Here is a 12,904-nt window from a genome sequence, read left to right on the forward strand (position 1 = left end):
AGTATCATTTCAATTTCAATAGTCTATTACGTTCAAAATAATTTTACCATAATTAAATGTCAACAAATGCAAGTTTGACACCGTCAATGTATTCTTATGACTCCAATAGGAACTCATTCATATTCTAATATTTGAATATGGATCTATACAAATCCATTAATATGTACTTTCTCATTTAAAACAGTCAAATTGTCATAAGATTAGCGTGGAGGCTTCTCCAAATGTTGTCAAATGTCAATGAACGTGGAGAAAGGCTTGAAATTCTTAGGTGACAATGGGAATACAATCCCATCCCCTTTTTTTGTCTGTTAATTTGTTTGAAATGTCTGCTATTCCAAGTCAAATTTGTTAATTTTAATTAATTTAATTCAAAAATTAGAGTCAGGTCATCGTCAGCACTACTACAAGTCTACGCTTGGGAAAAAAAAGATATTGACAGAAGAGACTCCTACCACTAAACAATACATTAGTATTTAATAATTGAAAATTTAAATACATACGCGAAAAGTGATTGAATTAGATTGTGATAAATAACAACTAAGATAAATATCACAGAAATCTGGCAACCGAGCAAAGAACAAATTATCAAACATTAGATAACAAGAAGAAGTCACCATGACATTTAGCTTCTTTAAAGGAAAAAAACAAAATAAAAAAAATGAGATGATTAAGGAGCTACTCTATGATTGTTTCATGCTGCTATGTACAAGGAGGTAAATTATAAAAGATTTTACTCAGTATAATGACTTTTAAATAAGGTATTAGATATACTAATATAATAATAAAAAGTAAAATTCATCATCTCACATGATTAATTTCACGATCATCTATGAGAAGATATATTGAAAAATTATAATTGATCAATATGAAGAAATATTTTTTTTCTCGATTTTATCAAAATTTAAATCTTTACTTTATAATAACAACTCTACTCCACACTAATCAACCCCACCGCATCAGATGTACCAACATGATATTACATATACGCTGAGGATTGACCTCATATAGCATTCCACGTGCAAGTACTATCCGTGTGCGAAAAAAAAAAAACATTGAAATGGACAACGAGCATTACGGATTGTAATGTCTTCCAGCCCAATAAACGGGCTCAGGCCCAGATTAATAGCTAACGCCCTAAAATAAACGGTCACGATTATCTTCTGCTTACTATATATGTAACTCGCACCGTTTACCTCTAGGGCTTTGCTTGAACACTTGCGGGGGACGTCTCAGAGCAAGGTATTTCTCTTCCCGTCTCATGTCTTTCCTCACCTTACAATTTTTTTGATTCTTCATCGTTTTGTTGATTGCCCTTGTGGTTTAGTTTCTATCGCATTTAAGCTGTTTAAGCTTATGCTTCCCATTCTATCTTTTCGGCTGTAGAACTTTTCCATTTAGTAACTCGTGAAATTAGTTGTTTGGTATGCTTGCAAATTTGTTTAGTTACATGACGACGACTGCTAGGTCTTTATTCTTTGACTTTTGAAGTTGTGGAATTTTCTTTATTATCAATCTGATATAAAAACACGCTGGTTCTGTTGCCTTAGATTGATTTATAGTTTAAGTAAGATCTGTTTGCGGGGCAGACGAGATTTTATGATTCATTTTGCCTTTCTAACGTTGTGACAATTATTTACTGTGTTGCGTTCTAATAAAGTCATCTGCAGAAGATTTGAATTGCAAACTTTTCCAAACATCAGTTGGCTCTGAAAGTTACTTCAAATCCAGTCTTGTATTGTTCTAGTTTGCAGACATTTGTTCTATTATGAATCAGTATTCAAATGCTTATCCATATCATTTCATCACTTTGAAAGTTCATATAAACTTATTCGAGTTCATTATTCACGCCTTAGTTTTGACTCAGTTGTAGTTTTTCTCCATGTCATCTAAGGTACATTTTGATTTTCTAATTTTTATCTGCTTTAAAATGATTATACTCTTAACAATCTGGTTAAGTTCAAGGGTTCATGTATATTTCTAGGTCTTCTTTGTGACAATGCATTTAAATGAAAGTTATTAATTGAAGTAACAGGTTAATGTGATTTTCTTTTTGGCTGGAAGCACCATGGTAAGTAATATTTGTTCATTTTAAAAATGCCAATCTTCTTAGTTGTCTAGATTATAGCAACAGTAAAGGATGTTTAGATAGATGATGGTCCTTATGTTTGATAACTGCAATGAGTTCTAAAACACTTATTTCTTGTTTAATTATAAAAAATTTACTAGAAGTCATACGGTGAGATTGTCACTTATCAATTTAACATTCAGAGTGTTTGTTTTTTTATGCACAAGAGTTAAATTTTCAGTTACTATGATTGTTTTCTAGGATGTGTCATCGACTACAAGCTTAGTATTTTCTTAGGATGGGTTCTATTGAATAAGTTCTTAGCTTGCCATCATAATATCTTTTATCTGATATCTGAAATCCATCAAGTTAAACTTTCAATACGTCGTGCTTTTCTTTGTGAGTATCTTATGTACATGTTAAATCTTTCTAACTAATAAGTATCATTGCTCTTTTAGTAAGAAATTGAAGGAAAACATAATATGTCAAGCTAATTTGTTAGCTTCTTACAAGCTATTATTTATTTAAATTCGTGTTTTAAATTACTACTAGATAGATTGACATGCATACACATACTCAGCTGGAAAGATTTCCAAGTAATTAAAACCATTAATTAGTCTAATAGAGCTAATAAGTTGGATCAAGCTAGAATTTAATTGTCATTGTGCATTGAGACATCCAAAAAATAAGCTCTGTCAGTGAAAATCAGCTACTGTATCAAGTAGCATACGAGTATATTACATATGCTCGGCTAGTGACCTCCACAAGAAATGGCCACATTGAGAGAAGGCACATTTGTAATCTGACTGGATTCCATGAGAGGGTCACTGCCATCCTTCATCTGTGTTTGAAGAAACACTTTGAATAGTATTGCAACCCAGATAGGGTTAAGAAAGCCTAATTTTATTGGCCCAACTGTAGGTTAAGGATTTACTTATGGTTTTCCAGTTGAATCCAACCCAGCCAAATACAAACTTTCCTCCGTGTATTTCAGACATGGTTCTTTTAATGCAATTGTTGATCCTTGTAATTGTTGTTGTCTTTTATATTTTCCTAATTAAATTTAGTTTCTATGAAGAACTTGAGCTTGGCAGATCATTATTACCTTGCTGAATCATTTTTCTTCTGTTTCTTTTTCTTTACTTTCTATTCTTTCATTTGTTCACTAGGTTATTGTTAAGCATTAAATTGTATAGCTCACAGATCTCTATATGATGAGTTTGGTCTCTTGTTGTAATCTCTTAACTTCAAAGTAATATTTGGCAAAATTTGTTTGTGCCTAGATGTATTGTTTGATATTTCCTGTGCCTTATGATTTGAAAAGGCTGTATTAATGTCTCCTTGTAGTGTTTTTTCTTAATACTATAGATTTTTTTTTCAGTCATTCATGAATGGCATTATATATTTTGTTTTTTGCAGCTTGGTATTTTTAATCAATTAATTTTGCAGTCCAAATGGCCACTATCCCTGAACCTCTCATCTGGGAGATTGTAAAGAAGAACAATTCTTACCTTGTTAAGCAGTTTGGCAGCGGCACCAACAAGGTGGTGTTCAGCAGGGAGCCTAACAATCTTTACAATCTCAATTCCTACAAGCACTCAGGTAAAATTTTAGCTTTTCTGTTTGGGATGCTTTTGGAACCATATTTATTTTCAATCGAGTTTAGTTGCATTTTTTTCATCTTAACTTGTATCCTGATTGAAATTTCACAGGCTTGGCAAACAAAAAGACAGTGGCCATTCTGCCAGGAGAGAAGGACCTCAATGTTGTCCTTGCCACTACTAAGACAAAGAAGCAGAATAAGCCTGCAAACTTGCACAACAGAACGGAACTGAAAAAGGAATTCTTCAAGATGGCTAAAATTGTCAAGAGTCAGGTATCATCTCCAGGCATTTCTACATGTTAATAGCTTCTCACAGCGAGCTTTCTGTACTTGTTCTGATAAAATGTTTTCTGCATCCATTTATCCTTTTTATTTGTATTGCATTTAATTCATAATTCTGTATTAGAGTGTTTCTTTATTTGTTTATCTGGTGACTTAATGACGGACCAATGACTGCCATTTATTTATTTTCCATTTATCTTATCTATTTATTTTGTTTTTCTTTTGTTCTTATTTGAAAATGTTATTATGATGAGCTTCTATGCTAACATGAATGGATAATTCTCTGTGCTGATTGGTCTCCAATGAAATTTGTTTGTTGCACCCAAGTTTGATTTTACTCTCACATTCCTTTTGAATTGACTTATTATTCTTATCATCTTATCATTCTGCACTTTTTTGTTGTTTTAAGATGTTGCTATGATGAGCTGTATCATGTAAGGAGATCTTTCTCAGTTGATTGAGCTTCAATGAAATTTGCATCTTTACGCTTGGCTTCTGAGCTTAAATTTCCTCTCAAATTCCCCTTGAGTCGTCTTAACTATTGTTAAATCTCTTTTGAAGCCTAAGATTATTATTCCATCTGTCTTTTTATCCTGCATTGGATTTCTGTTCATTGTCATCTTTTTGTTTTTGGTTAATTGTGGTTTTTCCATCTATCTAACTAATTTTTCATGCAAATGTTTATCCGGTCACTCTTCTCTACCTGATTTGTTGTCTAGTGATGTATTGGGATGATTCAGTAACCATAAAAATGCTATTCTTGTTTCTCTGACTGTCCTAATAAAAATGTTCCAAGTTCTGATATTGTTCTTCTGTTTGCAGGTTACAGATAATTACTACAGGCCAGATCTAACCAAAGCAGCTCTTGCAAGGCTGAGCGCGGTTCATCGCAGCCTTAAGGTTGCCAAGTTTGGTGTGAAGAAGAAGAGACAAGCTGCAAAAGCTAAGAACTAAATCAGATGGTGGTTAGTTGTCATTTAGTTCTCTCTGCTTGTTTTGGTGTTCAAGTTATCAATGAAACATTTGTAGTCTATAAAGATGAGTACTCTATTTAGTGATAATGCCCATTGTTGGAATTTATACTTTATATATATGTTCTAAATTATTTTCATACTTTGGCTTATGAATTTTAGCTTATTGTCGTGTGTAATAATCCTGTTAAATTTCACTTGATTATGATATTTTAATGATCTTTTTTTACATTCATTAGAGGTGGCAATGATTTGGTTTGGGCTTATTAGGCTCGTTAGAATGCTTGTAGGCCATTACCTAGTTTTAGATCGTTGCCAAGTTGGTCATCGAAATGCTCCAAGGGTAGCATGCAATTTAGGGATGTCATGTGTAGTTTGACATAATCTAACTTCGGTGGGCTTTATTTTATAATATTTTAGGTTTGAACTCATAGTTATGATTAGCATGAACCATCTGGCACATGTGTAGAAACACTAAGGTTCTACTCTTGGCCGATTCTAGATTACCATTGATCTGAGGTGAGTTATCAATTTTTTTTTTAAAAGTATCTTTAGAGTCTTTCAATTTGTATTTTTAATAAATTGAGAGTTCTTGTTGAAGAAAATGGGGTCAATATGGGGTTCAAATAGTCAGATGAGTGAGTTATCACTAGTTATTATACTTTAGAGAGCTAAAAAAAAAATAAAAAAAAAAATCAAAGAGTAGAAACTTCTTGCGACTGAAACTGTTTTGGAAAGTGAACATGTTCCACTTTGTATTTTTTAATAAATTGAGAATTCTCATTAAGGAAAGTGTGATTAACATAGGGTCAAATAGTGTGGATTTAATGTGAGTGACTTGTTAATAGTCAAAAAAAAAAATCTATAAAGAGCTAAAAATTAAAATTAAAGAGGGGATACTTCTTGCGGCTAAGAGTATTTTGCACAAAGTGCATAACTTATATTGGCTAGAGGCTGAGGGTGCATACTCAGCCTCAGCCTCTAGCCAATAAATAATCTTTTACTAAACGTATTGGTTATATAATGGAGTCAATTTCTAATAATTGGATCATAAATATATTATATGATAACGCCAAATTATGAAATAAAAAGCTTGAATTTAAACCTTAAACAGATTAACAAAACCCTAGTTAAAACTATTTAATCCATAATCAATCCCCACAAAACCCTAGTTAAAACTATTTAATCCATAATCAATCCCCACTTAAAAGTAATAATGAAGATCATACCATATAGGTCCCAATACTTTGTGGATACTCAGATCTGAGTTCTGTCTCTCTTTACTGCGGTGCTCACAATGCCGGCTCAAGACATAGGCTATTAAGGTCTATGGCTAGGGTCCAATAAAATTAGAGCCCCTAATTTTTCATATTTTAGTATATATATATCTATATATATATGGTTTAAGATTTTAAAATTTAGGGGATGGATTATAATAGATTTGAGCTAATAAGATTTTGGTTTAGACTTCTCTCTTGAGTTTTAGTATTCAATATAAATAATTTTAGGTATGTACGAGGTATAATATATGTATCAAGGATGTTTTAAAGAATTTTTTATTGTATAATATCTATATTTTTTTCAATTGTATATCTTATTTTAAAAAAAAAAAACCCAAATGATTCTTACTTTCTACGTTGATATCTAAAAAACATACATCCTAATAATTATCGGTAATCTCGTAAATTTTTTTTCTCATTAGTGATCTCATGTTATTTTTCTCTCTCACTCGGTGATCTCATGTCTTTCTTCTCTCTTGTCAATAATACTTTCTCTCTTGTCAATAATACTTTCAAAGGACATCATTTTCCTTCCTGATGATCTACCTTTCGCGTTCTTTCTTCCCCTTCTGATAAGAACATAAAATAAGAATTTTTATTCATTCGATTTAATACAAAATAGTATATTAGTTTTTTTAAACATTAAATTGATTTCGGATATTAAAAACATATTATTCAATAAAAAATATGAACTATATAGATTTATTATTAATATTAAAAATAAAAACTCAAAAGAATCAATTGAAAATTTAAATGAAAAATCACTTAAATTTTTGTTAGAAGATAATACTTTAGAAAAAAAATATAAATAATAAATTAAAATTAAAATCAATACGTGAGATATTAAAAAACATTTTTTATACATGAATAACTTATAAAATAAAATAAAAAAAAGATGTACCACAGAAAGTTATACATGAATAACTTATAATACTACTAATAAGATTTGTTAATATAAAGTTATTGGAAGCAAGTTTTTAAAATTAAAATTAATAAAATTTTATCTATGTTCAATAATATCTCATAAAAAATAAATAATTTAACAATTTTATCCACAGAAAAAAAAATTATTATCAGGCTTAAATATAATTTTTAAATTAATTTTTTCATTTCAAGAAAATAAATTTTATATAAAATAAATTAATATTGTTTTTCAAAAATAAAAATAAAAATTTACCTAGGCCTCCAAACCAGTTGAGACGGCCCTGGGTGCTCATGACCTTGTCGACGCCCATGGCCACTGCATTCGGCTGCTTCAGCGATTGCCATGACCGGTGCGCCAACAACATGCCTGCGCCTCCATGTGCTCCCAAGCATGCATGGTTAATTCGATTGCTAATCTATCAATTTGCTTCCATTTTTTCCATTTGTTAATTTATTAATCTCTCTATGCCTTCGATCCTCAGGAAATGTGTAGAGCACCTAATGCACATTACACTTGAGTAACAAACCAAACAAGATTACCTTGAAACTAATGATTAAAGAAAAAAACAAGCAAGCAAGATTCCAAGTCTCTTATCTTAATCCATTTAAACATTCTTTTCGCCAAAATCCTTGATTAATTAAGCAACATTTCCCCATGATCTCCATTGCCTCGAGCGCAGTGAACGGAGGTGAAAAGTCCTCCAACCGGACTTGCTTCACAAATTCAATAGAAAGCTTCATGGGGAAAAAAATAACAAAAAGCGAGAAACACAAGGCTAAGCTAGTAAACTTGTGCTGTTTACGTCATCTCTGCGAGTGAGAATCTCGATGCATGATAAGCCCATAACTTTCTTAATTCTATCTCTCTCAAATTCATCAAACCCAATGCCTCTTGTCTTTAATTTCTTCACCTTTCAAGCGACGGTGTTTTATCCTTGTTTATGTGACACAGATTCTTCACAGCTTCCCACGCATTGACTCTCTTATTTTATGCATTAAGTTGATTACTCTTCAGTATTTACTCATTTTTTATCGTGTAATTTACTGATAATAAACCTTTTTTCTTAGCATAAGTGCATTTTAAGCAAGCAGTTACAAGCAACAGTTTAGTATGGTCAATCTTAACTTTGCTTTGAGGACAAGTTTAGGCAGGCTCTAAGAGATTAAGTGGTCCTTAATTGCACTTAGTATTTGTTTTTTTCATTTGCCTGTTCAATTTATTTAAATGCAAGCACAAAATTTATTTAAGCTTAAGAAGATAAATTTTTGGCCATATTCTGCAAGTGGCTGTGTTTCAGTAAACCATGACTTCATGCATGCAAGCACGCATGCTTACTCTGTCACTTCTCTTCTGTCTCCTAATAATGGAGAATAAATCAGTTAAAGCTGCCGGATTCTAACTACAATCTGCAGACTATCAATGGAGTCAAACCAAACAGTCGGTGAGTCAGATCAGAAGCGAAGATAACACCAGAAATTAAGTCTCATATATTTGTATTTGCAAATTGCAATGGCGTGTAGTGCACATCCCTCCTGTGAGTCCACTGTATGTTCTGACAGCTTTCAGTCCTGTGCCATCTCCCACAACCTCAAGAGTGTCCTTTGCCGCTTTCCTCGCGTTGAGCTCTGTGAGAGGAGATCCCCTTCCTCAATTAATGTCTGCTCTGTCAATGTTTCTTACCATGTTGAATATTATAACAATCGATGCAAAACTGAGAACAATGTCTTAAAGCACCAGTATTCCGAGTGTTCCAGAAATGAGACTGCTGATGATTTAGTGGTTTTAGTCTTGTAATTCTTTCTTCTGAATATTAGATTCAGGCAACACTAGCAGACACAGAGAAGTTCCAAGAGATGTAAAAAAGAGGCTCCTCACAAGAAGGTGCGAGTACTATGGATGACAATGATTAAAGAAAGAGCAGAAGAACATATGATAGCTGCACGAATTGACCTCTCATTGCTCAAAGGAGATCAATCCAGCAACCTCTCATTTCTATATGTTAAATGCAATGCTCTCAACCAGCTTTACAGGAGGAACAACAGCAAGAAAAATCTCAGATTCTTACATAACACAATCTGCTCACTAATGAAATATGTACAAAATTGTGTGGGCACCATGAATCTGAGTGAGATCAGGAGCAAAGCCTGGGCAGTGATCTGGATCCACTTGGACTAACTCTTCTGCTCTTCGTGGCCTTCTCCACCTGCGCCTTCATCTTCTTGCAAATCTTCTCCAGCTCTATCACCTTCCATCGCATTCCTTGAAGCTGTGTCTTGAGCCTCTTGTTCTCTCCTGAAATCTCGAGCTTCTTCGTGTAAAGAATGATCTGCTGATCATCACTGAACTGTTTTTTCTTGCCCCGACTTTGCTCTGGCGGCGATTCTTTCAATCGGTTGGTCTCTTGGAGAAGGTTCCTGAGCTTTCTTTGCTGAGAAATCAGAGCCCTGATTACTGTTCTTGAGGGGAATTTTGAGTTCATTGCAAGATGTTTGCAGGATTCAATTGAGAGCTTCTCATAGTTTATAGCACAAAACAGCTTTGTCTTCTCTTCATCCAGTAGTTGAGTATGGACCTAAGTATTAGCGAACAGGTTAAAACAACTAATTGTTAAAAAAAATCTGAATAACAGACCAAAATCAAAATAAGTAGTGAAAATTTTACGGAGATATACCTCAAGATACATGTCAATTGCTCGGTAAATTGCATCATGAGAATCTCTTGCTTCATCAGGTAGAGCTGTGGCAAGTGACAAAAACATTAAAGGCTTCAAAGAGGAATCAGGAGCGACCTCAGCCAAGTATGAGTCCATCAGCTGTGCTGCCTGCTTCAATCGAGCTTTCGATTCTGTAACATTGCTTGTGCTAAGAAAAGACTTCAAGAATCTTAAGATTAGACAAACATCATAGAGACAATCAATCCCTGCAGGTGCTGGAATTAGTAGACTATCTAACGTTGCATGGTCAAATTTTCTTCCAATCATATTCTCCAGTTTAATTTGGCAGCCCTTGTTAAGCTTCAAAGGTGCTGAGACCCTGAGAACATCGAACAAGCCCTTACAAGACACAGAGCTTCCTCCATCAAGAGAGTAGAGCAGATCTATGATAATTTCAGCAGCCTTTTTCTTGTTACATGAGGCACTGGATACGTGACTCTTTAGATAGTGCATGAGGAACCTACTGAGCAGAACATGATCTACCTTCTGCAAAACCATGTTTTTGATGACCTCTTCGATCATGTCAGGGCTCAAGCTTAGAAAATCCTCGAACCACCAATTTCGTTGGCAACCGTTCTTCGTGCTGATCGTGCTTCTTGTATCAACTGACAACCTTAGTGCTGAGCTTTCAGGAGACGAACCAGATGGGCTAGCATCAGTTACTGATGTGATTCTACCGACAACAGACTCCAACACTCGATCCAGCATCCCCGAAGAAACTGAACCTGGAAGCAAGTCTTGGCATTGTTTCAAAGCGTGCATGATCTCAGGCCATGACCAGTAAGGGAGTCCCTCCAGAGATTTCTCGGTCAAGTCAAGCAAGTTAGAAACACCATCACTCATGCCCATGGAGTGTGCAACATAGTACAGAAGGCAAGCGTCGCGGGGTGTTACTTCAGTTCTGCCTTTGTTGTGTAAGAACTTTGTCATCAGCTCAAATGCCTCTGCTCCTCCAGGGAAGCCATGGATTGCAACTTGGAAGAGTGTAGTGGATGAAATGATCGATTCTCTCTCCCTCAAATTTCTTAGCCGGCCACAGAAGGAAGAGACTACTTCCTGTAATTAAGTAATCCGCTTAGACCGATGGATTAAACAAACATGGAACATTTTAAGAAAGTAAGGGAATCTGAAAGCATTAAATTCAACGATCAAATGAGACAGTCAAGTGGGGAATGAAGAGCCGTTCCACTGGTTCATTGTGCAAAAGGAAAAAGAAAGCGAACTGTAACTAGCGCTTTAAATGGCCACAGGGGAAGCAAGAGAAATAAGCGACCGGATCATTCCCGCATAAACGGAAACATAATTTCGACCTTGAAACCTTCTTTTTACTCATGTAAAAGAGATGAAGGGAAAGGAAGTAAATGACTGAAGCATTAAATGGCCACATGAAGACATCATAAATGAGGAGAGGAGAAAGCCAAAGGCTCGCCAACAAAGATGAGGATGAATTGTACATGGAAATGGAACAGCGCATTTAAGAATAGTAATGGAATACAGAGCAATGAAAATAAAGAGATGGAGAACGCGATTCAAGAGAGCTCAACAAATCGAGTCGAAATGACACCGAATAGTAACTGTTCGTTGAAGAAGAATATTTGCTAGAAAAGAAACTTAAAAGCGATCAAGCTTACCTTATCAAGCAGGAAAGTCTGTTCGCCATCGACGTCGACTTCAAGGTCACAAGGCATGGCTTTGCAATGGCTAGAAAGTATGGCAAAAAGGAACTACAGTCTACAGTGACGAAGAAGACGAAGGAATTCCAAGGTAGAAAGGAGAACGCGAAGCCATGTCTTGAGGTGAAACAACGCGACAAAGAGGAGCAGAGGCGAGAGCAGCTCCTCTGTTCAACGTACAAGAAGCGAAGGGGAAGAAGATAAGTAGAAGAGGAACATAGAATTACACGCAGAGACCGAGGCGACTGCTGATAAATCTCTCTCGACACCTCCCACATATATAGGCATCATCACTGTAGTAGAATGCTAATCTCTGTCTCGCTCATCCCTAGCAAATACTCTACCAAAAAGATCAACTCATTGTGCACTTATGAAGTTTCCTAAAGCGAATTCTGAATTTCTGATTCGTGACGATCAATTCAAATAAAGAAAGGCATTGTGTTGGAAACTGAGCTGTTGTGGCCTGCGTCAGTGAAAGTGGCTGTCCCGCCTTTTCTCGGTGTTTATGGGTCCGTGTTCGGTATTTTGGGCCCCATCGCTACAAAGAACCCAAGGCCCAAAAGTATAGATATAGAGCTTCTGGTGGATGGTATGACCCACTGCGATATAGGCGATGGGTATGTATGGAAGGTGACACCCAACGATTCGCTTTTTTCAGTTTAAATAGATATCTTTAATTAATTTATTGATTTGGCACATTAATTACATATTCTTTTAGTTGTTTTATTATATTTGTATCAAATTAAAGTTTTTTAATGGGCTAGATCTCAGGTGAAGGAACATTTACTCTAATTCTATTGGATAAGGTAGGCTAACATGTGGTTTCACCCTTGTTCATTAGGATTAGTAGATATGTATGTGGATATTTAAAGAGATTATTGGCTGGTCTTTGAGGTTATAGAATCATATCAATTCCACAAAGATATATATGTATGAAATCTATCATCATTCATGAGGCATCTTTCTTCCAAATAACTAATTAATAATTTTGAGATTAAGTAGCTTAGCCATTCATTTGCTCAAGGATTAAACAATTCTAAATCCAAACAAGATGCGGATTTGATGATAGTTGTATAATTGAGGGATGTTTTAGTTACTTACAATGGTTATAACTGCAGCTCTTGCCACTAGGGCCATGATGTCTGCACATGAAACAACCACTGGGCATTCAGCTTCCACTAAGCTTTTTTACTTGATCAACAAAATCAAATCCACGAAGGCTTTGGCTTGGCAATGCTGTTTGCTCTGCTTTGTTATTGCTGGTGGAGTTTATCAGCACAGAAGCATATTACAACCCTGAACGATAAACATTTAAGGCAAAACTTAAGACTCATGGTATCACATTCCAAGTCTTATAAACTCTCCAGTTTGATCCATATCGATAACTTACCC

General features: G+C 34.8%; 2 protein-coding genes and 1 non-coding gene across 4 annotated transcripts; 2 read left to right on the plus strand and 1 right to left on the minus strand.

Annotated features, from left to right (window-relative positions):
* The first annotated feature begins 1,166 nt into the window (after positions 1–1,166).
* On the plus strand, positions 1,167–5,061 carry LOC122032685 (60S ribosomal protein L28-2-like). 2 transcript variants are annotated; one of them, XM_042592001.1, is made up of 4 exons: positions 1,167–1,239; positions 3,515–3,667; positions 3,778–3,941; positions 4,773–5,061. In XM_042592001.1, exons 2-4 carry the CDS (start codon positions 3,520–3,522, stop codon positions 4,902–4,904), a joined length of 444 nt encoding a protein of 147 aa, XP_042447935.1. In that variant the 5' UTR covers positions 1,167–1,239; positions 3,515–3,519; the 3' UTR covers positions 4,905–5,061. The 2 variants fall into 2 exon arrangements, with proteins under 2 accessions (XP_042447935.1, XP_042447936.1); XM_042592002.1 differs by having other exon boundaries at positions 1,205–1,239; positions 3,485–3,667.
* Positions 4,362–4,454, plus strand: LOC122033214. Its single transcript, XR_006126453.1, has one exon. It is a non-coding gene; the product is annotated as a small nucleolar RNA R24 (small nucleolar RNA).
* Positions 5,062–9,171: 4,110 nt separating the features above from the next.
* On the minus strand, positions 9,172–11,919 carry LOC122030861 (BTB/POZ domain-containing protein At3g22104-like). Its single transcript, XM_042589910.1, has 3 exons — positions 11,471–11,919; positions 9,798–10,895; positions 9,172–9,698 (listed from the first exon to the last, which is right to left on the minus strand). Exons 1-3 carry the CDS (start codon positions 11,525–11,527, stop codon positions 9,258–9,260), a joined length of 1,596 nt encoding a protein of 531 aa, XP_042445844.1. The 5' UTR covers positions 11,528–11,919; the 3' UTR covers positions 9,172–9,257.
* Positions 11,920–12,904: the final 985 nt, after the last annotated feature.

The sequence above is a fragment of the Zingiber officinale genome, chromosome 11A (assembly GCF_018446385.1).
Source record: "Zingiber officinale cultivar Zhangliang chromosome 11A, Zo_v1.1, whole genome shotgun sequence".
In the NCBI taxonomy this organism is placed as follows: domain Eukaryota; kingdom Viridiplantae; phylum Streptophyta; class Magnoliopsida; order Zingiberales; family Zingiberaceae; genus Zingiber; species Zingiber officinale.

Coding starts and splice junctions, on each gene's coding strand:
- LOC122032685 (XM_042592001.1), top strand. CDS start 3,520: ATGGCCACTATCCCTGAACCTCTCATCTGGGAGATTGTAAAGAAGAAC. Junction 3,668..3,777: donor CAATTCCTACAAGCACTCAG/GTAAAATTTTAG, acceptor GAAATTTCACAG/GCTTGGCAAACAAAAAGACA. Junction 3,942..4,772: donor CTAAAATTGTCAAGAGTCAG/GTATCATCTCCA, acceptor TTCTGTTTGCAG/GTTACAGATAATTACTACAG.
- LOC122030861 (XM_042589910.1), bottom strand. CDS start 11,527: ATGCCTTGTGACCTTGAAGTCGACGTCGATGGCGAACAGACTTTCCTG. Junction 10,896..11,470: donor AGACTTTCCTGCTTGATAAG/GTAAGCTTGATC, acceptor ACTTAATTACAG/GAAGTAGTCTCTTCCTTCTG. Junction 9,699..9,797: donor CAATTGACATGTATCTTGAG/GTATATCTCCGT, acceptor GCTAATACTTAG/GTCCATACTCAACTACTGGA.